The sequence below is a fragment of the Heterodontus francisci genome, chromosome 26 (assembly GCF_036365525.1).
Source record: "Heterodontus francisci isolate sHetFra1 chromosome 26, sHetFra1.hap1, whole genome shotgun sequence".
Classification (NCBI taxonomy): domain Eukaryota; kingdom Metazoa; phylum Chordata; class Chondrichthyes; order Heterodontiformes; family Heterodontidae; genus Heterodontus; species Heterodontus francisci.
The window spans coordinates 64631982-64658702 of NC_090396.1; the positions used below are offsets into that span (position 1 = coordinate 64631982).

General features: G+C 40.8%; 1 protein-coding gene across 3 annotated transcripts in view; it reads left to right on the forward strand.

Annotated features, from left to right (window-relative positions):
• The window catches only part of aspscr1 (ASPSCR1 tether for SLC2A4, UBX domain containing), a 255059-nt gene that overhangs the window by 179021 nt on the left and 49317 nt on the right, over positions 1–26721 (forward strand). Inside the window, exon 14 of one of the 3 annotated variants that reach the window (XM_068058425.1) lies at positions 19932–19955. The exons of the other annotated variants lie outside the window; for them this stretch is intronic. Coding sequence (XP_067914526.1) covers positions 19932–19937 — 6 coding nt within the window. The 3' untranslated portion in view covers positions 19938–19955. Of the gene's footprint in view, positions 1–19931; positions 19956–26721 lie in introns of those variants that run through there. 3 annotated transcript variants of the gene reach the window in all.

The window sequence follows — 26721 nt, forward strand, 5'->3', positions numbered from 1 at the left end:
TACTGTTTTTAGGCATTTGAACATGTAAATACCAGCATTCGGATCTTGATATGTGCCAGAGACTGCAGAAAGAGAAATGCATGTTAACCAGTTACCACATTAAAAGCTGATTCATTCATTCCATTATGAAACCAGTGAGTTTGTGATTGGGCATTTTTCTGTTTACTTATGCTGTGTAGCCCAACCAGCAACATTTTTAAGCATTGTTATGTACACTCATATTATTTGAAGAACTATTTTAAGTGATAAACTATTTGTATGAAATTACTGTGGTTGGCTTACCCTGCATATTAAATCTATAAACAACTTTTTATCACAAAATTACAAGACAACTGTTGATTATCTTTCCAAGTTGAATGATTATGCCACAATCATTAATTCTTAGCCTGTGTATCCTCACGCTTTAGGGATAATCAGCCCACGCAGCTGCTGGCATCTTTCATGGTGTAATTAAAAAGAAATGACAGAAAATGAACTAAACCTACTCTGGGAACTTGGTGTATATTCAAAATCGATGACCTGGGGTGATTTTTGAGACTGTAATTTTATCTCTGGGCTTACTTGAATTATAAACCACTTGAGATTTACCTTTTCCATTTGTAGTGTCATCTGAATTCCTTGATGAGGTTGCTGCCTTAGAATCACCTTTCTCTCCCCCACCCCCAGCTATCCATTATTCTGTGCGTAATAATTTCCAGAACATTTGCATCCTTATAAAGTTAGATTAATTGCTTGTTGCTGAGCCAGCCATTATGGGCATGGTTACAGTGCTCTATACACATGATTTATCCAGCCATTCAAATCTTGGCATGAGCATTGTAATAACACGAAAAAATGCAATAACTGCTGATGAGAAAATGTGTTCCTATTTTATATTTAACCACCAGATTTATAAACAATGTGCATTATTAATAAACAAGTGGGATGGTCAGTTAGCCCATATTCTTAGTGATATCCTTGTCCCGCATTCCAACAACATGTTATGATAGGTCTTTATAATGCAGCAGTCCAGGATAAGAAAAGACCACTCAGCTCATAAAGGCTGATCCTCTTGTTACCCTAACTCAACTTACCATCCAGTTGTATTTTGAACTCCCCAAATGCTCTTACCTCCACATCACTTGGCTTATTACTGGAAATATTTAGCAGGCTTGGGAAATAATTATACTTTAAAATTTATTTTTCACTATTTATGTCCTCTTGTTCCTCCTGAATTCATTTACTCTGAATTAATCTTATCTGCAACATTTAATATTTTACGTACCTTTGAGGTTCCCCTACTTCATGACTATAGAAAGTAGCTTTGCAATCCTTTTTTGTAGTGCATCCCCTATAGACCTCAGATCCACATTCTCACCACTCTGGTGGAGTTTCTTTTGAACTCCCTATTTAATTTCTTGGTGACTATCTTATATTATTGCCTCTAGATTTGCCCTTCCCCCAAGTGGAAACACTTTCTCTCTGTCTGCTCAATCAAAGGATTTCATAATTTTAATTAGGTCACCCTCAGTATTTTTTCAAGAAAAAGAGAGACTCAACCTGTTCATCCTTTCTTGATAGGTATAAACATGCAGTTGTGGTATCATCCTTGTAAATCTTTTTTGTACCCTCCCCAGTGTTGCTATATCCTTTTTAGAATATGGCGACTAGAACTGTACACAGTACTGCATGGTCTAACCAAGGTTTGATACAAATTTAACAATTTTTCTACCTTTCAATTCTATTAAATTCACAGTGGCGCAACATAAATTCACAGTGGCGCAGTGGTTAGCACCGCAGCCTGTCAGCTCCAGCGACCCGGGTTCAGTTCTGGGTACTGCCTGTGTGGAGTTTGCAAGTTCTCCCTGTGACCATGTGGGCTTCCGCCGGGTGCTCCGGTTTCCTCCCACAGCCAAAGACTTGCAGGTTGATAGATAAATTGGCCAATATAAATTGCCCCGAGTGTAGGTAGGTGATAGGAGAATGGTGGGGATGTGGTAGGGAATATGGGATTCAAGTAGGATTAGTATAAATGGGTGATTGTTGGTCAGCACAGACTTGGTGGGCCGAAGGGCCTTTTTCAGTGCTGTATTTATAGAGGCGGCACAGTGGTGCAGCAGTTAGTACCGCAGCCTCACAGCTCCAGGGACCCGGGTTCAATTCTGGGTACTGCCTGTGCGGAGTTTGCAAGTTCTCCGTGACCGCGTGGGGTTTTCGCCGGGTGCTCCGGTTTCCTCCCACCGCCAAGGACTTGCAGGTGATAGGTAAATTGGCCATTGTAAATTGCCCCTAGTGTAGGTAGGTGGTAGGGAATATGGGATTACTGTAGGGTTAGTATAAATGGGTGGTTGTTGGTCGGCACAGACTCGGTGGGCTGAAGGGCCTGTTTCAGTGCTGTATTTCTAAATAAATAAATATTCCTCTGGAAGTAAACCCCAGTGCTTGGTTTGCATTTTTGTAGCCTTATTAACCTGCGTCTCTAATTTTAGTGAGTTATGTATTTGTACTCTGCTCCTCTATCCATTTAGATTCCTAAGTAATGTGACCTCCTTATTTTTCTTACCAAAATGTCATACTTTGTACTTATTTATGTTGAAATTCATTTGTCAATTAAATGCCCATTCTGTAAGTTTCTTAAATTTGTCTTGTAATTTGTTGCAGTCCTCCACAGTGTTGATTATCCCTCCCCAATTTTATGTCATCCACGAATTTAGAAATTGTCTTTTTGATTCTCAGCTCTAAATTGTTGATATAAATTGTGAATAACAGTGTTCCGAGCACTGATCCATGTGGACCCCACTTTCCACCTTCTGCCACTCTAAATAGCAACCCTTTACTCCTACTAGCAGCCAGACATCCATTCTGAGGCTTGTCCCCTAACTTAGCATGCTCTGACCTTATTCGTTAATTATGTAGTACTTTATTGAAGGTCTTAATCTAGATATGTTAGAGCTACTGAATGAGCCTTGTCTACTCTGTTAACTCATCAAAGAATTCAAAGAAGTTGCATTCTGAAGGACTGTTGTGTCTCATTTGAAATAGTTTATTCATCAGTTTATCATCCAAAACCTAGGAATTAAATTTGTTGCATTTTGATTTGTTCCCAGACAGATGTTTTATCCATGTGTGGTACAGAGATACAAAATGGGTGTAAAAGTGTTTGTTTTTAAGAGCCCAAAATAATTTCAAGTCACCAAATTTTGAAGAAATAATAGCTTGGATTTTGCTGTACTAGTAATGGCAAGGCTGTTAGTTCTTGCCATTATTACGGGGTACAACTGATAGCTGATGTCCACACATGCACAGTTAAATGTGGAAATCCAGAAGTTGCTGTCATTGATGCCCTGCTTCCCCACAGGATGCAGTGTTGCAGGCTTTGCCAATGGAATCTGTAGAGATCAATTTAATGGCATGAACTTAAGCTACTTACCCACTATTCTCATCTAAAGGCAGATGAAAGTGTCAGGGCTTGTACGTTCAGGATTAACCATGTTTTTGACGGTATAAGTAATTACTGCTGAACAACCTCTGGTTGTCAAAAAATAATTTTATAAGTGTGGCATCTCATTCCCTCAGAAGAAAATTGTTTCTTTTATGTCTTTCCCTTAATCCCGTGTATATGTCTCAATCATTATTTTGCTTCCTGTTCCTTACTTCCTGTTTTGCAGTCTGTATGTCTGTGAGAATTCTTCAATCTGATTAGTTGAAGAGCCTCCCTGCTGCTTTACCTGTTCACAAATGCCACAGATTCCTGGGAGAGGGTGCCTCATTGAATTTTCTTCTTTTGGGCCTCCTTATCTCGAGAGACAATGGATACGCGCCTGGAGGTGGTTGAATTAGACACCCGAAAACTAAAAATTTCACTGCTGACAAACCCACGAAACTCTCTGGGCAACTGTATGCGAGGTGAACTGCAAATGCCGTTCCTTTGCCACTCACAGCAAAATCCAGGGGATTTTAATTTTGCCAAAAGGAGCAAAAATAAATTGTGATATTAGAAAAATCCTATTCTTGTACTGATGTCATTTTTAATTTTTCTTTAGGCAAATGGAACTGTGAAGGGTTTGTTGAAGTCTGAAAATGAAATGTCACAGTAGGAGCCAACAAAATAGAATGTACAAACGTTTAAAATGTGCAGTGATGCATTGCATGATTAAACGAGGTGGTGTGTGTAAATATTTGATTCTGATCTATAACTTTATGTAGGCCAGTTAATTATTTATATTCCTTGCCAAAAGGCCATCTTCTGACTGTGGGCAATAGTTTCTAACTATTCACTTGCAGTCAGACACTTGCAATATGATGGGAGCAATCAGTGTTTGGGTCCAATAAGTAAAGGTTCCAAATGCAGTGATTTTTGTGGTGCTATTGGGATTTGTTCACTTTAAGGTTGATCCAAAAGTTTCATGATATTTTCATCATGCTTCCATTTTCTAGAACAATAGGATTTTTTTTTAAAGGGTTGATACCAATTTCACTTTGAGGATCTATGAGGTTTCATCTGTGTTTGATTTTCTGAACTAGAAAGCCAAGGAGAATTGGCAAACTGAGTGATATGCAGTGCTTTGATCACTCCTGCCAATAATAGACTTGTTTATCTGATGGTAGCTTGATGTTTTCTGGCCCAGTCTGGTAATCTGCTGCCTTGATGTAAAAAAGAAATTAATGGCTTCAGGTTAGGAGGAAGAAAGCTGGGGCTTTTAATGGGACAGGAATAGGAAGCTGACAGATGTGAGTGATGGACATCAGAGTAGCTTTTTATTCTGTTATCTTTGACATCCAGCTGCCCTCAGGCTCTTTGGTGTTGACACTCACTTCCAAATGTCACACTCTTATCAATATACAGCTAAATGTGAATCAGTTTGATTTAGCACTGATTTGTTGTATTTAAATCTAGAGGTCATCTGCACTAAAATAATCAGCAACTCTAATTTGTATTAAATATATTGCAGGTCTAAAGTTCATGTAAGCACACATACACAAGTTTAAGAAGTATTAAAATTCTGTTTCGTGTTTAACTTTAGGGTTAGGGTTAATTTTTGTGATCTATTTTCTACACATGCAGCTATATAAAATGATTCAAATCAGTTGCTTATTTGGCTGCAGAGCAAACATCTCCATTGATGTACAGCAATACTAAAAGTATGTTTGCTCTGGGCAAACAAGATGATAGTAATTTCAGACCCTGATTTAATCCATCAGATTACTTGGGAAGAAACAAAAATAAACTTACAAACACATGTGGCTGCACTGTTTGTGAAAGGCAAGGACTGCTACATAGGCACAAGAGTGTGTATCCATTCATGAATTACAAGGCAGTACTTTGGCTATAATTTGCATAGTTTTGTACCAGTGCTTATTTTTTTTTAAAGGCAGTAAGGATTCTTCTGGAGTCTAAACTCTAGTGACCTGTTGTCCTGTTTTTCATGACCCAGTATTCTACATCTAGCTGGGCAAAATTTCTTCCTTCAGCTTGGTTATAGCTGGAATAACGGTTAATATCAAAACAAATGAGACGGTGCTTTTTTGGATTACCTAGAATCTGTTCTAACATTGGTTTTAACTTCCAAATAAAAAGGACACCTAAATAGCTAGCAATAGAAATCTGGCACCACTCTAAACATGTAGTTTATTTGGTAATTTCACACACATTCTGACAATCCTTGCATTTATCTTGTTTATGTCCACTCTTATTTCTCACCTTCCCTACTTTCTTTCCTTTTTGACTTCAAGTGCTCCCAGCTTCTGCACTTTTTTAGCATATAGTGCAGGTGAACAGTCCATTAACTCCATCCATTGGATTGCCAGTGCAATTCCCTGTTTAACTTCAATCTTTTTCATCCTAAAGTTATGCCTCAAAAGCACAAGGGTTCCCACTGCTAGACTGGGGAGAGAGTTGATGCATCATTTTGCAGCTGTGGCTGATACATTTTGAATATCAGCCATCTCCATGGCTCGAGTGTGCGTCAGAGCTTCTTAAGGCTGCTTTGTAGTAACTAACAGTAGATATGTACTATAACTCACATTGACCATTGCTTGTGATGGGTGATTGCTTATTTCAAAAGGATTTAAAGTATGATCCTTTTTACAGTTAATAAAGTTTTGATCTAAATGTGGTGTAATGTTTAAGAACATAATGAAGAAAACTTATAAAATGTTTCCCCAGATAAATCAGAAATCAGGGACAGATTGAATGTGTAAAGGGTAACTTACGTTGGGCTAATCAGCCATTTGAAAAGACTGAAAACTCCATCTGTGGTTTAAAACAGCAAAAACATTCTCCTCTTGCTCTCCTGTTCTAGTTTAGTTTAGTTTAGAGATACAGCACTGAAACAGGCCCTTCGGCCCACCGAGTCTGTGCCGACCATCAACCACCCATTTATACTAATCCTACACTAATCCCATGTTCCCTACCACATCCCCACCTGTCCCTATATTTCCCTACCACCTACCTATACTAGGGGCAATTTATAATGGCCAATTTACCTATCAACCTGCAAGTCTTTGGCATGTGTGAGGAAACCGGAGCACCTGGAGGAAACCCACGCAGGCACAGGGAGAACTTGCAAACTCCACACAGGCAGTACCCAGAATTGAACCCGGGTCGCTGGAGCTGTGAGGCTGCAGTGCTAACCACTGCGCCACTGTGCCGCCTCTCTTCTGTTCTCCTCTTGCATCTTTTCTCTCCCCTTCCTCCTCTTTCTCTTCTCCACCACTGCACCCCCCCCCCCCCCCAATGACTCCCTTTCCACCACTTAATGATATCTTTTGGTATACCCCATTTTAATAGCTTTTACTTTTGCTTCATAACACTCAAAGACTAGGCTTTAAATGTCAGAAGACCGTATCTGGTGAAGTATGCATAATAACACTCGAAACAGCCTAGGTGTCGAGGTAATTTTGACCACTTTTAACAAATCTTTGAACCATTTTTGTCACATCAGCTAATGCCTCAAGACAGCAAATATGTAATAAATAATCGTTTGGTAGTACAGAACATGAGTATTGCTGAAAACAAACATTTTGTCGAAGCTTTTCATCTTGCACTCATCAGAACAATTTGCAAGAATACCACTGTAAGGGAAAGCAACAGATATAGACGACATGAGAAAAGAGTGCTGATTGGTTGGCAAGTGAACTCTGATTGATAGAGGCAATGCCGTGGAGAATGCACCAGTTTATGGTGAGTGACAGTTAACTGCCAAGATTTGTTTGAAATTTAAACCAGGCAAATTGACTCTGGTCAGAGCATTGTCCTGAGGAATGAACCAGCGAATGGCTGTCACTTATATTGTTTAGCTGAAACAGGCGCAATGTGTGTACGTGTTCTTTCTGTCTGCAAAGAACAGGGCCCTGTGTATTAATATATGGAGCTTCCAGTACGTGCAAATATGCCGCACTGCGAGCCCTGCTTGACTATCTTAAATTGATTGTCAACGTAATTCTTAGCATGCTGAGGATTATTTAGCAAATGTTGTCCGATTGCGGAAACACATCTAATGTTGGACACTGTTTTGAGTTTTGCAAGCTCGGGCTGGTTGGGTATGGTTTGTACCTTGCCCGCCGCAAACAGCGGAAGGGACATGCTGTTTAATGCGATCTACCAGTCTTTGGGACGTACAGCCGATATACCTAGCATCTCACTGGCATTGAAATACCACTGCAAAGAACAGGGCCCTGTCTATTAGTATAAGTAATAATATATATGGTCCTTGCCATTTACTCACTGTGCAAGCTTGATGCTGAAATAGGGCGAATCAGAGGTGTCCTGCATGACAACGGCTACCCTGATCAGATCACTACCAGGAGGTTACGGTTCAAGTTGCATTTCAGGACTTGAGAACATAATCCAGATCAGCACTTGACTGCAATATTGTCAGGACTACTCTCCTTAGTTTCAGGCAAGGTAAACCCCACCCCAGCCTGTTCTAGTAGACATTAAAGATCCTTTAGTACCATTCAGAGGAGAAAGAGCCTGAGCTATCTTTTATCCTTCAACCAACACCAAAACAGATTAACTGTCAGAGGGAATTTGCTGTGTAGAAAATGGCTGCTACATTTTCCTATTCAAAGTGACTGCAATTCAAAAGTTAATTCATTAGCGGTAAAGGGTTTTTAGTCTTGGAAATAAAAGGTGATATATAAATGCAATAGGTACCACTCGGAGTATTTGTGTAGCATGTCTTTTGCTGCAGTCCTGAGATTTTTTGGGGGGCTTAATTGAAGGATTTAACTTCACAAAGGGATCCACCTTAGAAGTGATTGTGGAGAAGACTTTCATCCCATCAGTCTGGGGTTGGATTTAAAATCTAATCCTGGGCGTTGAAAGGGTAGCATCTAGCTTGCTATGCCACACACTCGCTCTTATTTTCTGCTTTTGATTGAAATAAATGGTTTTATTTTTCCAAAATTAAATGACAACTTTTTTTAAAATAGTTGCTGTTTTAAACCAAGCTTGCCATTGTGTATGATGACACTGGTTTCATCTTGGGGTTCTGCTACTAGTGTATAGAATAATATCACAAGCAACACAATGGTGAAACAGGCTTCAGACATTCCAGTAAAGAACCCACTTCCCATTAGATTATCCATTAAATTCGTAACAGACCTGTGGTGCCTTAATCACTTTGAATCATGATGGAAGGAATTTTCCCATCCTAACAACTTCAATTTCTGTCTTCAAATGGAAAAGTTTGATTGGAATGCTGTTTGTGCCATTCAGTGCATTGAGCAGTCAACTAATGTCTGTGTATAGTCTGCCAATAAAGTGACCCAACTGTGTACAATTTTCTCTGTGAATGAATGTATTTGCCAATGCAGGAGCCTTTTGAAGTGTCCGGTTGCAATCGTTAATTTTGTCTATATAGGGCAACTGTTATTCTCAGGGCTTCCTTCTGTGTGAGTCCGAGGTTCTGCCATGAATTTTCTCTGACCCCTCTAGGCTGTCCCCAAGCCTTTGATGTATTTGCCCAGATGGTGATTGACAACTTTCAGTGGCGGCATTAGGAGAATGAGAAAGCAAAGGACTTTGAACTGAAATCTGTTAAGAACGCTGCAGTGTTCTTGATTATCTTTCAGAATGTTAATTATTCTGCTCGATAATTGGAAGAGGAGTACTTTGTATTTATCAAAATTCTTAGTACACCATTTAAAAGTACCTGGAGAAGGTTTAAAATTTCATTTTTTTCCCCTTACTAGAATGCACTGAGATATCTTCACTGCATTAAAGTTTTTTTTAAAATGAGAGCCTGCATAGTAAAATGTTTAGAGAATTTATGGAGCTGAAGCCATGCAGTATTATGCAATGGCTATTTAAGGGATCTAGGAAAACATTATACAACAGTTTACAGCTAGATCACTTTGAGTTCAGATTTTGGCACGCAAAAACAAAACATACTTGGCACTCATCACTTAGTTAGCTTCCTGCTAAAAATATCCGGGGGGGTGGGGGGGGGGGGGGTTGGTGGTGGTGGTGGTGGTGTGAGAGGAGGGGAAAAACAAATGCGCTCTGTACAATGGTTTTGATATCTGGAGCAGTACAGTAATGTAAACTGATAGCATATTTTGACCAGACTGTTTTCAGATGTACTGCCTTCCCAGTTATCTTTCTTCTGCAGCAACTTTGTTCATATTTCATGGAAAACAGCAACCATACCAACAATGGAATCTTCAAATAAAGCAAATCATTAACAATTACTGGCTGCATTCAGGCCTGCTATCCATAATCCTCAATCACAAATCTATAGGAAATATGAAATTTCTGCAGTCGTCTTTGATTTGTAAAGTAAAAGATGAAATGTCCATCTCTGGGTTTCTTTATGTAAGTGTGTGTTTTAGAATTCTCGGTACATGGGGCACGCTTTGATAACGGGAAGTGGGCTCGACACTTTTGGCTTCTTCATTTGGGATTTGTGGCTTAGGATCTTAGTTTCATAATCTCTCTTTATAGCCAATGAGGTGTCTTTGGTTTGTCACTGGATATTCACTGTGAGGTTGCTGATGGTGTAATTTCAAGACCTTAAATTTTTTTTTTTACTAAGATAATGGGCTAAATTTTCCTCCACAATCCAGACTGAAATCAAGGTTGCCATGGGAATGATTGAAAAATTGATGAGGCATATTGCTGCCTTCCTGCCCTAACCTGGATTTTCTGCCAATGTCGGGACCCCCACTAATTGTCTTTCCCTACCTGCCACAGGGTGCCTGTGTATGGCCTGGTCTTAACCCATTTCCAACCTGTCTCCGTGTTTTAGGTTGTGTAAGGTCACGGAGGTTCAGGGTAATGGCAGTGATGGTACTGGCAAAGTCCTCTGATGGAGGGAGAGATCTTGTTGAGTCCTCCTGTTCCACCAGTTTGGCACAAAAAATTCCATGTGTGGACTTTGATCTTAGCTGAGGCCTATTTAAAAACTGCTGCTCTGTCACTTCAAATGTTACACCAGCAGTCTAGCTGCAGCATTGCCCTATGTTCTTGAGTAGTGATATTGAGAATCTCGGGGTGGGTCCAGGTGGAGTTGGAGAGATGGATGAAGTTCTGCCTTGCACCTACTCACCCCTAAGAGTATAGTGCAGCTTTAGGTCATCGCCGTTAACTCTGTTTGTTTCTCTCTCCACAGATGCTGCTAGACCTGCTGAATATTTCCAGCATTTTCTGTTTTTATTTAATAAAATAAAATAGATGGTCTGTCTAAAAATAGTGGGGATAAGAATTTGATATGAACACTAAACCTTAGTATCTGTTGCCCATGAACAAACCTTCAAAGTCTGACTTTGCAGTCCAAAAGAAGACCAGCTTTGTCCATTTTGCAAAATAAAATTATGGATTAAACTGGATTTGAGCCATTCAAAAAAAGTTAAACAATGGTCCAAGGTTTCCTCTGTGCATTAGATGTAATGAAACTGTAAACTTGCCCTTTTATATAGAAGATTATGATTTAACTACACTACAGAGGAAATCTCCGTACATTTGTACGATCAAGGGATTCCAGTGAGCATTGAAAATCAAGTTCTATTTATAATCCTAAACCTGAACTTAGGCTAACGATTCTAACTCCGACTGACTCTCTCTCATGTGGAATATTCTACGTTAAAAGAAGTTAAAGATAGGTTGGAAAACAAGTTGTGAGGCGGATACTGAGACTCCGCAAAGGGATATAGATAGGTTGAGTGAGTGGGCCAATATCGGCAGATAGAGTATAATGTGGGAAAACATGACATTGTCCACTTTGGCAGGAAAAATAGAAAAGCAGAATACTATTTAAATGGAAAGACACTGCAGAATGTTGTCGTACAGAGGGATCTGGGTGTCCTCGTGCATGAATCACAAAAAGTCAGCATGTGGGTACAGCAAATAATTAGGAAGGCAAATAGAATGTTGGCCTTTATAGCAAGAGGGATGGAGTATAAAAGTGGGAAGTCTTGCTACAGTTTTACAGGGCATTGGTGAGACTGCATCTAGAGTACTATGTTCAGTTTTGGTCACCTTATTTAAGGAAGGACATACTTGCATTGGAAGCAATTCAGAGAAGGTTCACTAGGCTGATTCCTTGGATGAGGCGTTTGTCTTATGTGGAAAGGTTGAGCAGGTTGGGTGTTTACTCATTGGAGTTTAGAAAATTGAGAGGTGATCTTATTGAAACTTCTAAGATTCTGAGGTGGCTTGACAGGGTAGATGCTGAGAGGATGTTTCCCCTTGTGAGGGAATCTAGAACTAGGGGGCACAGTTTTAAATTAAGTGGTTTCCCATTTAAGATGGAGATGAGGAGGAATTTCTTTTGAGGGTTGTTTGTGTTTGGAATTCTCTTCTCCAGAGTGTAATGGAGGCTGGGTCATTGAATATATTCAAGGCTGAGTTAGACAGACTTTTGATTGACAAGGGAGTCGAGGGTTATGGGGGGTAGGCAGGAAAGCGGAGTTAAGGTCACAATCATATCAGCCATGATCTTATTGAATTGTGGAGTTGGCTCAAGGTACCAGATGGCCTACTCCTGCTCCTATTTATGTTCTTATGAAAAACAGTTTTGTCATTTGAGTGTTCCCAAGCATTTCAAGGAAGTTTGTATTGCTAAATGATTATAAAAGAGTAATCATTCCTCTCTAGTACAACCACACATTATGATGAGAAAAGGTGAATAAATTTAAGAAATTGCTCTTACCAGCCAATATTTTAGTCATAGAGACATAGAGAGATACAGCACTGAAATAGGCCCTTCGGCCCACCGAGTCTGTGCCGACCAACAACCACCCATTTATACTAATCCTACATTAATCCCATATTCCCTACCACATCCTCACCTTCCCTCAATTCTCCTACCACCTGCCTACTCGGGCAGTACCCAGAACTGAACCCGGGTCGCTGGAGCTGTGAGGCTGCGGTGCTAACCACTGCGCCACTGTGCCGCCCCACTGTGCAGCCTAAGTTCACATTATTTTAATGAAGTTATAAAGTAATTTGTAAGACACTTTTTTTAAAATTAGTTTCATGGGATGTGGGTGTTGCTGGCAAAGCCAGCATTTGTTGCCCATCCCTGTTGCCCCTGAGAAGGTGGTGGTGAGCTGCCATCTTGAACTGCCTTCTTGAACTGCTGTAGTCCATCTGGTGCCGTTGCATCCACAGTGCTGTTGGGGAGAGAGTTCCATGATTTTGATCCAGCAACAGTGAAGGAATAGCAATTGTATTTCCAAGTCAGAATGGTGTATGGCTTGCAGGGGAACTTGCAGATGGTGGTGTTCCCCTGCTCTTGTCCTTCTAGGTGAACACGGGTTTGGAAAGTGCTGTTGAATGAGGCGTAGTGAGTTACTGCAGTGCATCTTGTATATGGTACACACTGCTGCCACTGTGTATCAGTGGTGGAGAGAGTGAATGTTTAAGGTAGTGGATGAGGTGCTGATCAAGCGGGCTGCTTTGTCCTAAATGGTGTCGAGCTTCCTGAGTGTTGGAACCGAAGTCTTCCAGGCAAGTGGAGAGTATTCCATGTCTCTCCTGACTTGTGCCTTGGTAATGGTAGACAGCCTTTAGGGAGTCGGGAGGTGGGATACGCGCCATAGAATTCCCAGTCTCTGACCCACTCTTGTAGCCATAGTACTTAACATGGCTGCTCCAGTTCAGTTTTTGGTCAATGGTAACCCCCAAGATGCTAATAGTGGTGGATTCAACGATGGTAATGCTGTTGAATGTCAAGGGGAGATGGTTAGATTCTCTCTCTTGTTGGAGATCATCATTGCCTGGCACTTGTCCAGGTCTTGCTGCATATGGACACGTTCTGCTACAGTATCTGAGGATTTGCAAATGGTACTGAACATCGTACAATCATCAGCGAGCATCCTCACTTATGACCTTATGATGGCAGTAAGGTCATTGATGATGGAGCTGAAGATGGTTGGGCCTAGGACACTACCCTGAGGAACTCCTGTAGTGATGTCCTGGGCTGAGATGACAGCCATCTTCCTTTGTGCTCAGTATGACTCCAACCAATGAAGACTTTTCCCCCTGATTCCCATTGACTTCAATTTGGCTAGGGCTCCTTGATGCCACACTTGGTCAAATGCTGCCTTGATATCGAGGGCTGTCACTCTCACCTCACCTCTTGAGTTCAGCTCTTTTGTCCATGTTTAGACTAAGACTATAATGAGTTCAGGAGCCGAGTGGCCCTGGCGGAACCTAAACTGAGCATCAGTGAGCAGGTGGTTGCTAATGAAATGGCGCTTGACAGCACTGTCAACAACACCTTTCATCATTTTGCTGATGATTGAGAGTAGACTGATGGGGTGGTAATTGGTTGGATTGGATTTGTCCTGCTTCTTGTGGACAGGACATACCTGGGCTATTTTCCACATTGTCGGCCAGTCTTGTAGCTGTAATGGAACAGCTTGGTTAGGGGCATGGTTAGTTTTACGGCACAAGTCTTCAGTACTACAGCCGGGATGTTGTCAGGACCCATAGCCTTTGCAGTATCCAGTGCCTTCAGCTGTTTCTTGATATCACGTGGTGTGAATCGAATTGGCTGAAGATTTGCACCTGTGATGCTGGGGACCTCAGAGGAGGCTGAGATGGATCATCCACTCAGCACTTCTGGCTGAAGATGGTTGCAAATGCTTCAGCCTTTTCTTTTGCACTGATGTGCTGGGCTCCTCCATCATTGAGGATGGAGACATTTGTTGAACCTCCTTCTCCGGTTAGTTGTTTAATTGTCCACCATTCACGACAGGACTGCAGAGTTTTGATCTGATCCATTGGTTGTGGGATCATTTAGCTCTGTCTGTTGCATGCTGCTTCTGTTTTTGGCACGTAAGTAGTCCTTGGTGAAGTATAACACCCAAAGTAAACTATCTCAGACAGAATAGATGGGTGTAGTTGTATTTAGATGGATTCTAAGATTTTACTGTTACATTTCCATGGGTTTTCCACATTACATTCAAGAACTAACTTGTTTTTCAAAGCAGTGAACAAACACATTGTTATTGTGTGCTTTTCTCTGAAAACAAATTCAACAAGTTAAGTCTTCACACAGTGAGTGACGATGATAGCTCGCAATTCATTGTCTAGTCAGACTGCAGATAAAATCATCCTAGATCCATGCGCCAAACTACTTACCTTCCAACTACAGTTAAGTGTTGACCAGCTTCACTTAGAGAAAACCACTTACAGCAGTTTAATTGTTTTCATCTGAATTTTTACTGTCAAATATTCTCCATTGTATATACAAATAAAAAAGCTTTATTTAATGGAATCTGAAGCAAGAATTTGATACTACTCGAAATACACATTTGGTCACCCACCCCCCAATTTAAAGGAAAAAGATGGGTTAATGTTTCAGACTTGTGTTCTGATGAAAGTTAGACCTGAAATGTCAACCTCTGTTCTATGGATGCTGCATGTTTCTAGCTCCCTGATTTGTATTGAGATTAAATTTCTGAATGTACCTCAGCTCATTCAGTTGTTTGCCAAGTGGCTATCTTCAGCTGCACTTCCTAAGTCGAAATCCTAGTCCAAGCATAACTTTTTGGCAAGCAAATTTGCATTTATCAGGAAACAGCAGTGCAATTGATTTTAGCTATTAGATCATAAACATAAAGTACATTAAACTACCTGGGCAAAACAAATGCAGATTTGTTTTTATTTTTAAACACTTGTGTAAGAGGTTATGGAACAGCCTATTTCTGTTAAAAATATTGAAAAACTGTTCATTAAATCACTTGTTTTTGCATTTTTAAAAAATTATATATATTTCATTATATTGTGGCACTGCCAGCCTAGTTACGATATTGCATGCATATTGTAGGGAGTGCTAAAGATTCTAAATTTGGCATCAACAGTAGAGGTTTGTAAATGAGAATATTAATTCCAGTAATAATTTTGAATAAAAACTGATAAATGTTGGTGTAACGATTGTGTAAATATTTACCATGAATAGTTATGCAAAGTAACCAGCTGCCTAACAATACTCATTTAAAGTGGGAATGAGTTATAAAGTCGTTTTTTTATGTGTGTGCTAAAATAAAATATCATTGCTAAATTATTTTATGCTGGTCCTGGAATTAAACTGAAATTAGAATTGACATGCTTGTTAATGCTGGGACTAACATCTTTATCCTGGGCTTCTGTTGTGATCATTCCAAGTATACATACTGTATATCTGTAACATCTGTCAGCATTTATCACGAACACTGGAGTTGTTTCTATCTTCTATCCTTTAGAGAAGAGTAAACCAAATGTCAACTTCACACTGCAGTGATTCAAAAGGATGGTATGCCTTGATGTTTTAGCGTGGTCATTGTTGACACAAAACCTAAAATGAAATCCTGTAAATTACTTCAATAGTGTTTAATCCTTCAGTGAATATTTTGTTAATCTATATCAAGGGCCTAACTAAGAATCTTATTCGTGTAATTATGATTCAAAACAGACAATTACATTTTAAAAAAATTTATAAAGGCTTACTTACATTTGTATAGTGCCTGTCCTGACCTCAGGACTTCCTGAAGCACTTTACAGCCAATGATGTACTTTTGAAGTATAGATGCTTCGCTTTGGCTTTGTCAATAGTACCAAGTTAAAAGATCAAGGCATACCAGCCTTTTGAGTCATTGCTATTTGCAGTGTGAGTTCGACATTAGGTTTACTCTTACCCTGAAAGATACAATGTTGGAAAGATGGCAGCCAGTTTGCGCACAGCATTGTCTCTCAAACAGCAGTAAGATAATTTTTAAGTGATGTTAGGAGACCAGTTAATATTGGCCTGGATTTTCCTGCAGTAGTACCATGAAGTACCGGAAGAAGGAGTTTTCCTCCACACAAGATCAGGGGGTAGGTTGTTCAACCTTGCCCGTCTAAGAGCGAAGTCCAAAGTACGGAAAGTCCTCATCAGGGAACTCCTCTTTGCTGACGATGCTGCTTTAACATCTCACACTGAACAGTGCCTGCAGAGTCTCATCGACAGGTTTGCGGCTGCCTGCAATGAATTTGGCCTAACCATCAGCCTCAAGAAAACGAACAGCATGGGGCAGGACGTCAGAAATGCTCCATCCATCGATATTGGCGACCATGCTCTGGAAGTGGTTCAAGAGTTCACCTACCTAGGCTCAACTATCACCAGTAACCTGTCTCTAGATGCAGAAATCAACAAGCGCATGGGAAAGGCTTCCACTGCTATGTCCAGACTGGCCAAGAGAGTGTGGGAAAATGGCGCGCTGACACGGAACACAAAAGTCCGAGTGTATCAAGCCTGTGTCCTCAGTACCTTGCTCTATGGCAGCGAGGCCTGGACAACGTATGTCAGCCAAGAGCGACGTCTCAATTCATTCCATCTTCGCTGCCTCCGGAGAATACTTGGCATCAGGTGGCAGGACCGTATCTCCAACACAGAAGTCCTCGAGGCGGCCAACATCCCCAGCTTATACACACTACTGAGTCAGCGGCGCTTGAGATGGCTTGGTCATGTGAGCCGCATGGACGATGGCAGGATCCCCAAAGACACATTGTACAGCGAGCTCGCCACTGGTATCAGACCCATTGGCCGTCCATGTCTCCGCTTTAAAGACGTCTGCAAATGTGACATGAAATCCTGTGACATTGATCACAAGTCGTGGGAGTCAGTTGCCAGCGTTCGCCAGAGCTGGCGGGCAGCCATAAAGGCGGGGCTAAAGTGTGGCGAGTCGAAGAGACTTAGCAGTTGGCAGGAAAAAAGACAGAGGCGCAAAGGAAGAGCCAACTGTGTAACAGCCCCGACAATCAAATTTTTCTGCAGCACCTGTGGAAGAGCCTGTCACTCTAGAATTGGCCTTTATAGCCACTCCAGGCACTGCTCCACAAACCACTCAGCACCTTCAGGCGCTTACCCATTGTCTCTCGAGATAAGGAGGCCAAAGAAAAAGAAAAAAAAAAGTACCATGAAATCTTTTATGTTCACCTAAGTAGGCAGACAGGGCATTGAACTTGTTTCATCCAAAAGATGGCATCAACAGTGCAGCACTCCTTTAGTAGTGAAGTGTCAGCTTGCATTATGTGCTGAAGTCTCTGGAGTGGGACTCAAACACACAACCGTCTGGACCCTCAGGCAAGAGCCTACCACTGAGCCAAGGCTGACACCTTGGACACACTCCATCGAGTGATGGAGGAACACTGTTCAAGGTTTGGCACACCAGTGTCTTCTACCACATGAGGTGCAGCCAGGCAATTATATTGGTGTGCTTTAACCTAGATAAGATCACGCCATTCCAAACCTTTTAAGTTTATATGGGTTTCTGCTTGTTCCTTGTTATTTATTAAACTCACTTTATTTTTCATTAACACTTCTGTAACTTGTGACTTTCTAGCACTGCTTCTGAGATGAAAGCATGCTTTTTGTATGGTCGTAATAGTTCAGGCAATCAGTGCAGTACTTTTGGTGTACCTGTACCTTACAGCTGAAATTGATTAAGATTTCCTTGGGTCATTATCATTTATAGAAATCCGGAATTGCGTTACATACTCAGCACCTCTTCAGATTGTATTGCTCAGCTTCTTGGCCCTCTTACAGGATGTAGTGAGATTTCTCTTCCCACAAAGTTGGAAACTTCTTATTCCAGTCTCTCAATTAATAAATATTCCAAACTTCAACATACAGCTGAATCTTGTTAAATCAAACCCTGTTATTACAGACCTTCCATTATGATTGTTCTTCCCAGTCATTGCTGAAAATAGTCTGTTGGTAACAGCCCTCAATAAGATGACATTCTAATGACAGCAACTTCTTTGGTCCTGAAGGTATTTTTAATAATGAATTTTGATTGTAGTAACTGCCATTTGAAGTTCGTTCACGGAAAAACAAAATTTTTTAAATCGTATTTCATTCTCTTCATAGTCATCTATGGGGCTGGGGTTAGTGCTTTTTTTTTAGAGATACAGCACTGAAACGGGCCCTTCGGCCCACCGAGTCTGTGCCAACCATCAACCACCCATTTATACTAACCCTACACTAATCCCATATTCCTACCACATCCCCACCTGTCCCTATATTCCCCTACCACCTAACTATACTAGGGGCAATTTATAATGGCCAGTTTACCTATCAACCTGCAAGTCTTTTGGCTGTGGGAAGAAACCGGAGCACCCGGCGAAAACCCACGCAGACACAGGGAGAACTTGCAAACTCCACACAGGCAGTACCCAGAATTGAACCCGGGTCGCTGAAGCTGTGAGGCTGCGGTGCTAACCACTGTGCCACTTTACGTGGCTTCTCCGTCTGTCAACATTAACTCGTCACATCATTAAAACACTTCTGATTTAAGACAGATTTTCTAAGTGATTTTGAATTATATACTGGATTCCTCTCAAATGAAAATGCTGGTAAAGTGCATCTGGTCATCTATAACTATAAACACTGACTGACCACATTAGAGATTTTTTAACAAAAAGAAGTTCCTGTCTGATGGATTCCTTTCTCTCATATGCATATACAGAACTGTGTGCAAAGGCCTAAAAATACTACTAATACTGTTAGTAAACACTAATATAATTAGTATATTAATTTAGCTTAAATCTTTTTTGTTAGATTTTAACATGACTAAAACGTTTTTTCTCAATGTGCACAAGGTTCATTGAGATCAAATGTTGAATATTCTATTTCAACCATTTAACCTCATTTGAAGGCATATTTTGTGTCTTATTGAAATGCTAACTCAGTCTGGTAGCTGTGGTCTTTGTTAGTGCTAAACATTCACTCCCTCCACCAGTGGCGCACTGTGGCATCAGTGTGCACCGTCTACAGGATGCACTGCAGCAATTCGGCAAGGCTTCTTCAACAGCACCTTCCAAACCTGTGACCTCTGCCACCTAGAACAAGGGCAGTAGGTGCATAAAAACGCTACCACATGCAAGTTCGCCCCCACCCCCCCCAAAGCTGCACACCATCCTGACTTGAAAGTATATTGCCATTCCTTCACTGTCATTGGGTCAAAATCCTGGAACTCCCTCGCTGACAGCACTGTAGGAGTACCTACACCACATGGACTGCAGCATATTTGTTAACATATCTTTGTACAATTAACTGATCCATCCACAGTGTGTATGCATGTTACATGTGCTATAGAGCTGAAGCTTGCATTTGTCCATTTTAAAGTCTCATGAACCATCCGTTAATCCAATCATTTAATTCCTCTAGATTCCATTGGATACCATCAATCTCTCAAACCCTAGTTTGGTATCTCTTTACAAAAGTGTACTTTAGTGCTATTAAAAAAAAACATTATCACTGGAAATTTTAAATAATCAGAATTTGAGATTAAGGATGTGCATTGAAAAGTCATAACCTGATTTATCTCTCTTTAGATGTTAACTGTACATATTTCCAGATTTTTTTGTTTTTATTTGTACTTCAGTGCTGATTGGTAGCAAAATTAAAAATCTGTTAATGATGCCTGAATTCCTACGTTTAATGAACTTAACGGCTCAGTATAAACTCTTCATTTTATAGAACTAGAAGTCTGGACATGCACCTCAAGAGCCGTAATCTACAGGGCTGCAGACCAAATGCTGGAAGGTGGGATTAGAATGGATGGAACGTTTTTTGGCTGGCACAGACAAGGTGGACCAAGTGGCCTCTTTCTGTGCCTTAAACTTTCTATGATTCTACCTCCTTTCATATCGGCTGTCTACCCAGGGAACATACTGAACAGAACTTGGTTAGTTACTGAGCTCAGGCATGTTGCTTATCATTTAGCATCACTCAATGAGACAAAGTCCTGTTTCTGTTGCCAAGTCAATTTTTAATCCAGCCAGCTAATTTTCCATTAATTTTATGATCTTTAATATTTATGGAATGTGGAACGTTATCAAGTTACTTCTGAAAATTGATGTCATTTATATCCATGGGCAGATCTTGTCCATTAAATTAGTTTCCTCCTGAAAAGAATTCCAGTAGGTCTGCCTGGCATGACCTATTGCTGCGAAAACTAAGACAACTACTCCTTGTGGCCTCTCCGCTCAATAGATGAACATGAAATACTTGAGAATGTTCCCAGTGAAAATCTGAACCACGTTCAGCTTATTTATCTAGAATTTACAGATATCAAATGAATTAATAAGAATTCACATGCACACACTTGGAAACCTGTTATTGTTGTCAGGAAAAACCTATATGCCTAATGGGAAATACTAATTTCATCAGTTGGAAACTTGCATCAGACTATTAATCGAAAAAAAAACATACAGTAACTTTAAAATGAAAACTAGCAGCCAAGATGGCCACTGCCATTTACACCTGAAATACCAGGAGATTGAACTGGAGACAAAAAGTCTTAACAAGAAGCCCAGCCAGAATAATGCTAACTGAGTAGATCAGCCAGATCACCCTTGTTAGCAGGACATTCCAAACCATTCATAAATGGAGACGTCCCTCCAGGGGGTAAACACTGCCAGCCCCACCTAAGAGAAGTTTTGGGTTTTAGACTTTGGACCTCCTTTTAAAAAGAAAAGGGGAGTGAGAGAACCATGTGATCATCTGTTCATCTCTGAAGAAACTGGAAGTTTTGTTACACAGACAAGCAGTAACTGAATGGACAGTAGCTGAGAAGGCTGCTGCTCTCCTATTTATCTCTCCTCTCTTTCCCCCCCCCCCCCTCCCAAAACATCAAGTGAAAACTGCCTGCTATTGGGCGACCCTCCAAGCCTACAGACTGCTACAGCCAGCAACCAGAGGAAGAGAGCCAACTGCAATTCTGCCTTCCTTTCAAGCAACTCCGAGCAAAGCAGGCCAACCAAAGTGCAATTTGACCAGCGAGGACCTGAAGAATACAACTTCAACTGAGGACTACTGGATTTACAGACTCCATATTTAAGTTCCATTTATTCTGAACTTTAATCCAACCACCAAATCTATTTTCCCTCCTGTAGTCTGTTTGTGTGTGTGTGTGAGATTCTCGTGTGAAAGTGTAGCATATTTTTTAGTAATTTTAAATCGGGTTAGAGTGTTAAGTATAATAAACTTTCCTGTTTTTTGCTTAAACTCAAGAAAACCTGTCCAATTGGTTCTTTCACAATCTCAGTAAAGGAAAAAGGTAACACTCACGGAGGTGGTAAGAACAACCACTGTTTAAAAGGAATAAACCCTGTTGCAATCAAATTAGAGGAAGGGGCAAGAGGGGAACCCGAGACCCCCTCCTCGCCTGGCTGCAACATTGCATTGAAGTGAAAAGGTATTTTCCTGTTGAAGAAGAAATAAAGGGTGTTGCAGTGGAATGGTATTTTTTGCCTTTTGTAATAAAAGCTCCATACCAAATGACGTTATTTTTGGGTAGCTAAGTATAGGTCTCCTTCTAGTAAGCCAGTTCTGGGAGTTGCATAGTCTTGAATTTGATGTGTTTGCAAAGAAAACCTCAGCATTCTTTTGGGGATTTGGATTCCTTCATTACTACCTAATTTAATTCGTAAAATATATTGACTACCACAGAAATAAAACTTTAATTTGGCAATCAAAATTATATTGAAGTTTAAATCATTTCTATAAATTTTTCTGGGTTTTTGGAAGGAATGCAAAATATTACTATGCAAAAATGATTCTGCTTGAAAATAATTTTGAGTGCACAATTTTGGAGAAGAATTGCTTTAGTTTTAATTTAGCAGGACTATAAATAGAAATGTGCTCCATGTAGTAGCTGGCTGAGTGAGCTGGCCTTTGGTCAGTGAGAGCTTAATCAGTTCTAGTTTGTATTGGTTTTCTGTGTTACATTGCTAAGTAGTGAGCTGAATCCCTGCCCGAGTTCACAGCTTAGTGGGCACATTGGGGAAAAGGAAGTATAAGCAGGAAGGCCCATTATTAACATGGCTGTAGGCCAGGAAAGCTGGTCAGCTTGGAACTGGCATCCTTACAGAAAGGTTGTCACTTTCTTTTGATCATCTTTTAGCCAAACAAAGTTCTTTACAAAGTCCACCTGCAGTTGTGTATTGACAGAATGTTCTGGAATTTGAGGCTGTGCTGCAGAATAACTTGTGATAAGGCTGAGCAGCTTGTGTATGAAGGCAAATAAAAAGTAACTTTGATCCTCTCGTGCGCTGATATTAAAGCAGTTCAAATATTTGTGCCTGTTAGAGTACTGTACAGCTTTTACAAACCGCATTAAATTTTTTTCAAATTATTAAGTAAAGATATATATTGTAACATGACTGAATCCAAATTGCAGATAAGACTCAAAATATATTATGGACATAATTATTAAAAAGTTGAATAATTCAGAAGTTAAAAGACCATTTTACCCATGTATTTCACTCTCATCCAGGTCCTACTGAATATTTTTAAATCCTATATAATCCTGTTGACAGGGCTCCACCTTCAGTGATACAGTAGTGAGCACAGTGCTGATTGTCAAGGACATCAGAGCAAACATTTTTCTTGATACTGATGCTAGGGAGAAGAAAAAGGTCTGTGATGGCATGAAGCCAGACATCAAGCTGATGCCCTCTCAAGTCACCATAGCACGTTCCACCACTGTTGGTGAATGAATCGAGGCTTCCATAGAGGAAGGTCTATCACTGGGATTATTTCAAAGTGTTCAAATGCTGAGTTCTTAATCCCAATGTATTTTTATCCAGGTTTAGTTGGTGGTTACCTCTTCAGTACTCATTCCGCTTAGTGAGCTAAACAGTCTTGTACCAAGACTTGTCCGAACACATTTTTGCAAAGTTTACTGGTGTCTGCTTGAGAGGAGTAGAGCATAATGTACAAAATGTGTACATACTTTGTGATTGGTTCATTTTGTATTTGATTGACCAAATTTGAGTGTTTGGTTATTCAAAACCCATGAATCTCAGTAACTCTTTACCTGGATGTAAAAACATAGTTGACAGGAGGTAGTTGGAATATCTCATACAAAGGAATAATTTGAAATTTCAAAGAAGTTGTTTTGAATTCTCAAGATTGGTTAATATTCCTGAATGACAGGAATATTGAAAAATTTTCTACAAAGCTTAGATTGAATTCTTAAACTGAAATATTTTGTCTACCTGAGTTATTGTAAATGTATAACTGCATTATGTTAAATTCTTTGCAAGTTCATTTAATAAATTTGCTTCACAGTTTACATTTTTATTGAGGCCTGATGTGAAAACGTACCACTTTTAAGGTGGGATGTTATGGTGGTATAAGGTAGTCCAGCCCCTAAAAGCAATTATCAAACAATGTTTGCTGTCTGCTTCTCTGGGCATATTACTGAAAGCTTACTCAAGACATGGACACACTAAAAGGTGTGAGGATTTGGAGCCCATTTGTCAGTGATCTTCGGTTATTAGGGTCAAAGGTTTAAAAAGACTCCCAAATGTAAGTCATGTAAGGGGTTCTGACAAAAGGTCGCAGACCTGAAAAGTTAACTCTGTTCTCTCTCCACAGGTGCTGCCTGACCTGAGTGTTTCCAGCATTTTCTGTTTTTATTTCATGCAAGGGTATTCTGTTAGCTTTACTATTCTAATTATTTGATATAGGATATCCTATTTTAAATCAGAGCACTTGTTTACAATGAATTATTGCCAAAGGGTTCTCTATAAGAAAAAAAAGAGTGCAAGAAAAATGGATTCTAGATGTACTGAAGTGGAACAACTATTAGCATTCCTGACTGCTTAGTTCACTGTTGCTGCTGTCATTTCATCATTATTCTAATGGCTTGATTTAACTTGGTGAGGTTGGATGCTGACTGAAGATCAACAGGGAACGGATAGTAAAAAAATTGTCCAGCTAAAGCTGAATCAACCTTTACTTGAGAAACATCAAGATTAGCTTGATTTCCTACTGTGTATGCTTTGCATGAATTGATTTGTAAAGTAAAACATTTTCATTGGGTACATAGAAGCACAGTTCTGCATAATTGCATTGGTAAGGAGTAGGCTGTCTCTGCTAGAGATGGATAGACATTTGGGTTGGGAAAAAGTTGGGCTCTTGACTGAGATTTTTGGATTGTGGCACAATGTAATGCTTGCTTTCTTGTCATACTGGCTCAATGCCACGCGGAACCCAACAAAATAGCAGTGGCAAGATTTAATGGGAGTCCCATTAGTTCTGAGTAGATATTATGTAGAATTTACTTGAAGTGGAAATCACTGAGACTTGTGCTGATCTTCCCTTCTTGGGCAGACCCTCGGGATTGAGGATGATTTGCTTTCACTTAGGTTCGATGGGGTCTGAGATGACTGATAAGTTCAGTGCATGATCTGCAGACTCTGCCATATGAGGGGCAGGCGGTGCATGAAGGGTCAGGTAGATGAGTAGTTTGGAAGTTTGTGTGCTCAGTCCGACACCTCGATTTCGCGTCCACATGTTCCCAGTGAAATCCCTTGAGGTGTATGATGCCTTCGAGAATGAGCTTTCTCCATCTACAAAGGTCTCGAGCCAGGGGCTGTCACGAGTTGACGGCAATGTCTGATCTTTTCAGGGGATGCTTTGAGGACATCTTCAACGCGTTCCACTCTGCTCCTTGGAATCTCCTGCTGGGACCAAATTTTGAGTAGAACAGCTGCTTCGGAGTCTGGTGTCAGGCATGCGAACAACATGTCCCGCCCAGTAGACCTGGTTTTGGATGATCACCCCGATGCTGGGTAGATTGGGTTGGGAGACAGCAGTGCTGTTGGGCCACCTTTTCTTGCCACTGGATTTGGAGGATTGTGCAGAGGCACCTCTGGTGGTACTTCTCCAGTTCTTTGAGGTGCCTGTTGTAGGTTGTCCAGGTCTCCAGAGCATATAGGAGCGCAGGGATTATTGCTTCCCGGTAAACCATGATTTTAGTCTCAGGTTTGAGATCCTGATCCTCAAACGCTGTCATCCACAGTCGGCCAAATGCTGAGCTAGCACATTGGAGGTGATGCTGAACCTTTGTTGTCTTTCTCTGCCTTTGCTGAGAGGAGGTTCCCAAGATATGGAAAATGGCCTACATTTTCCAGGATCTCGCCATTGATCTTGACTGACGGGGGGAAGGTGTTGTGGGAGCTGGTTAGAAGAGGATCTTGGTTTGAGTGTTTAGTGAAAGACCTAGTTTCTCATATGCTTTTGGGAAGAGTCGACAATGATCTGGAGCTCGGTTTCAGTGTGAGCGCACACACAAGCGCCATCTGCATACTGAAGCTTGACGACTGAGTTTGCATTGATTTTGGGTTGAAGGCGATGTAGGTTGTACAGTTTCCCATCTGTTCTGTACATTATCTCCATGCTGGTAGGTAGTTTGCTGGAGATGAGGTGTGGCTTTGCAGCAAGGAAAATGGAGAAGAGTGTTGGTGTGTTAACATAGCCTTGCTTGACTCCTGTCTTGACTGAGATATAGGGTCTGTGGTGGTTCTGTTGGTGAGGATCATGGCTTGCATATCATCGTAGAGTAGATGAAGGATTTTCGAGAGATACAGCACTGAAACAGGCCCTTCGGCCCACCGAGTCTGTGCCGACCATCAACCACACATTTATACTAATCCTACACTAATTCCATTTTCCTACCACATCCCCACATGTCCCTATATATTTCCCTACCACCTACCTATACTAGGGGCAATTTATAATGGCCAATTTACCTATCAACCTGCAAGTCTTTGGCATGTGGGAGGAAACCGGAGCACCTGGAGGAAACCCACGCAGACACAGGGAGAACTTGCAAACTCCACACAGGCAGTACCCAGAATTGAACCCGGGTCGCTGGAGCTGTGAGGCTGCGGTGCTAACCACTGCGCCACTGTGGACAAACCTCTGAGGGCAGCCAAATTTGAGCAGGATGCTCCGTAAGCCTTTGTGGTTGACAGTCAATGACTTTTGTGAGGCTGAAAAAAGCCATGTACAGCAGTTGGCGTTGTTCCCTGCATTTTGCTTGGATTTGATGCGCACTGAAGATCATGTCTGTGGCGCCTCTCGATAGGCGAAAGTCACACCGTCACTCAGGAAGGAGCTCGTCAGCCACTGGGAGGAGGCGATTGAGGATGGTCCTTGCAGCGATCTTCCCTATTGCAGACAGTAGAAGATTCCTCGATAGTTGCAGCAATTGGTCTTGTCTCCCTTCTTGAATATAGTCATGATCACAGCATCCCTGATCTCCCCCGACAAGCACTCCTCATCCCAGACGAGGGATATGAGACTACAGTTTTGCTTGTTTTTGTTCTTGTAAAGAATACATGTTGCCTCCTATTGAAATGTATTTCTTTATAGCTTCAGTTTGTATACGCCCATATTCCTATTTTATTTGTGATTATTTCATTGCTTCACATAATAGAGGCTAGTGCTCAAGTGCATTGTCAGAGATGCTCCT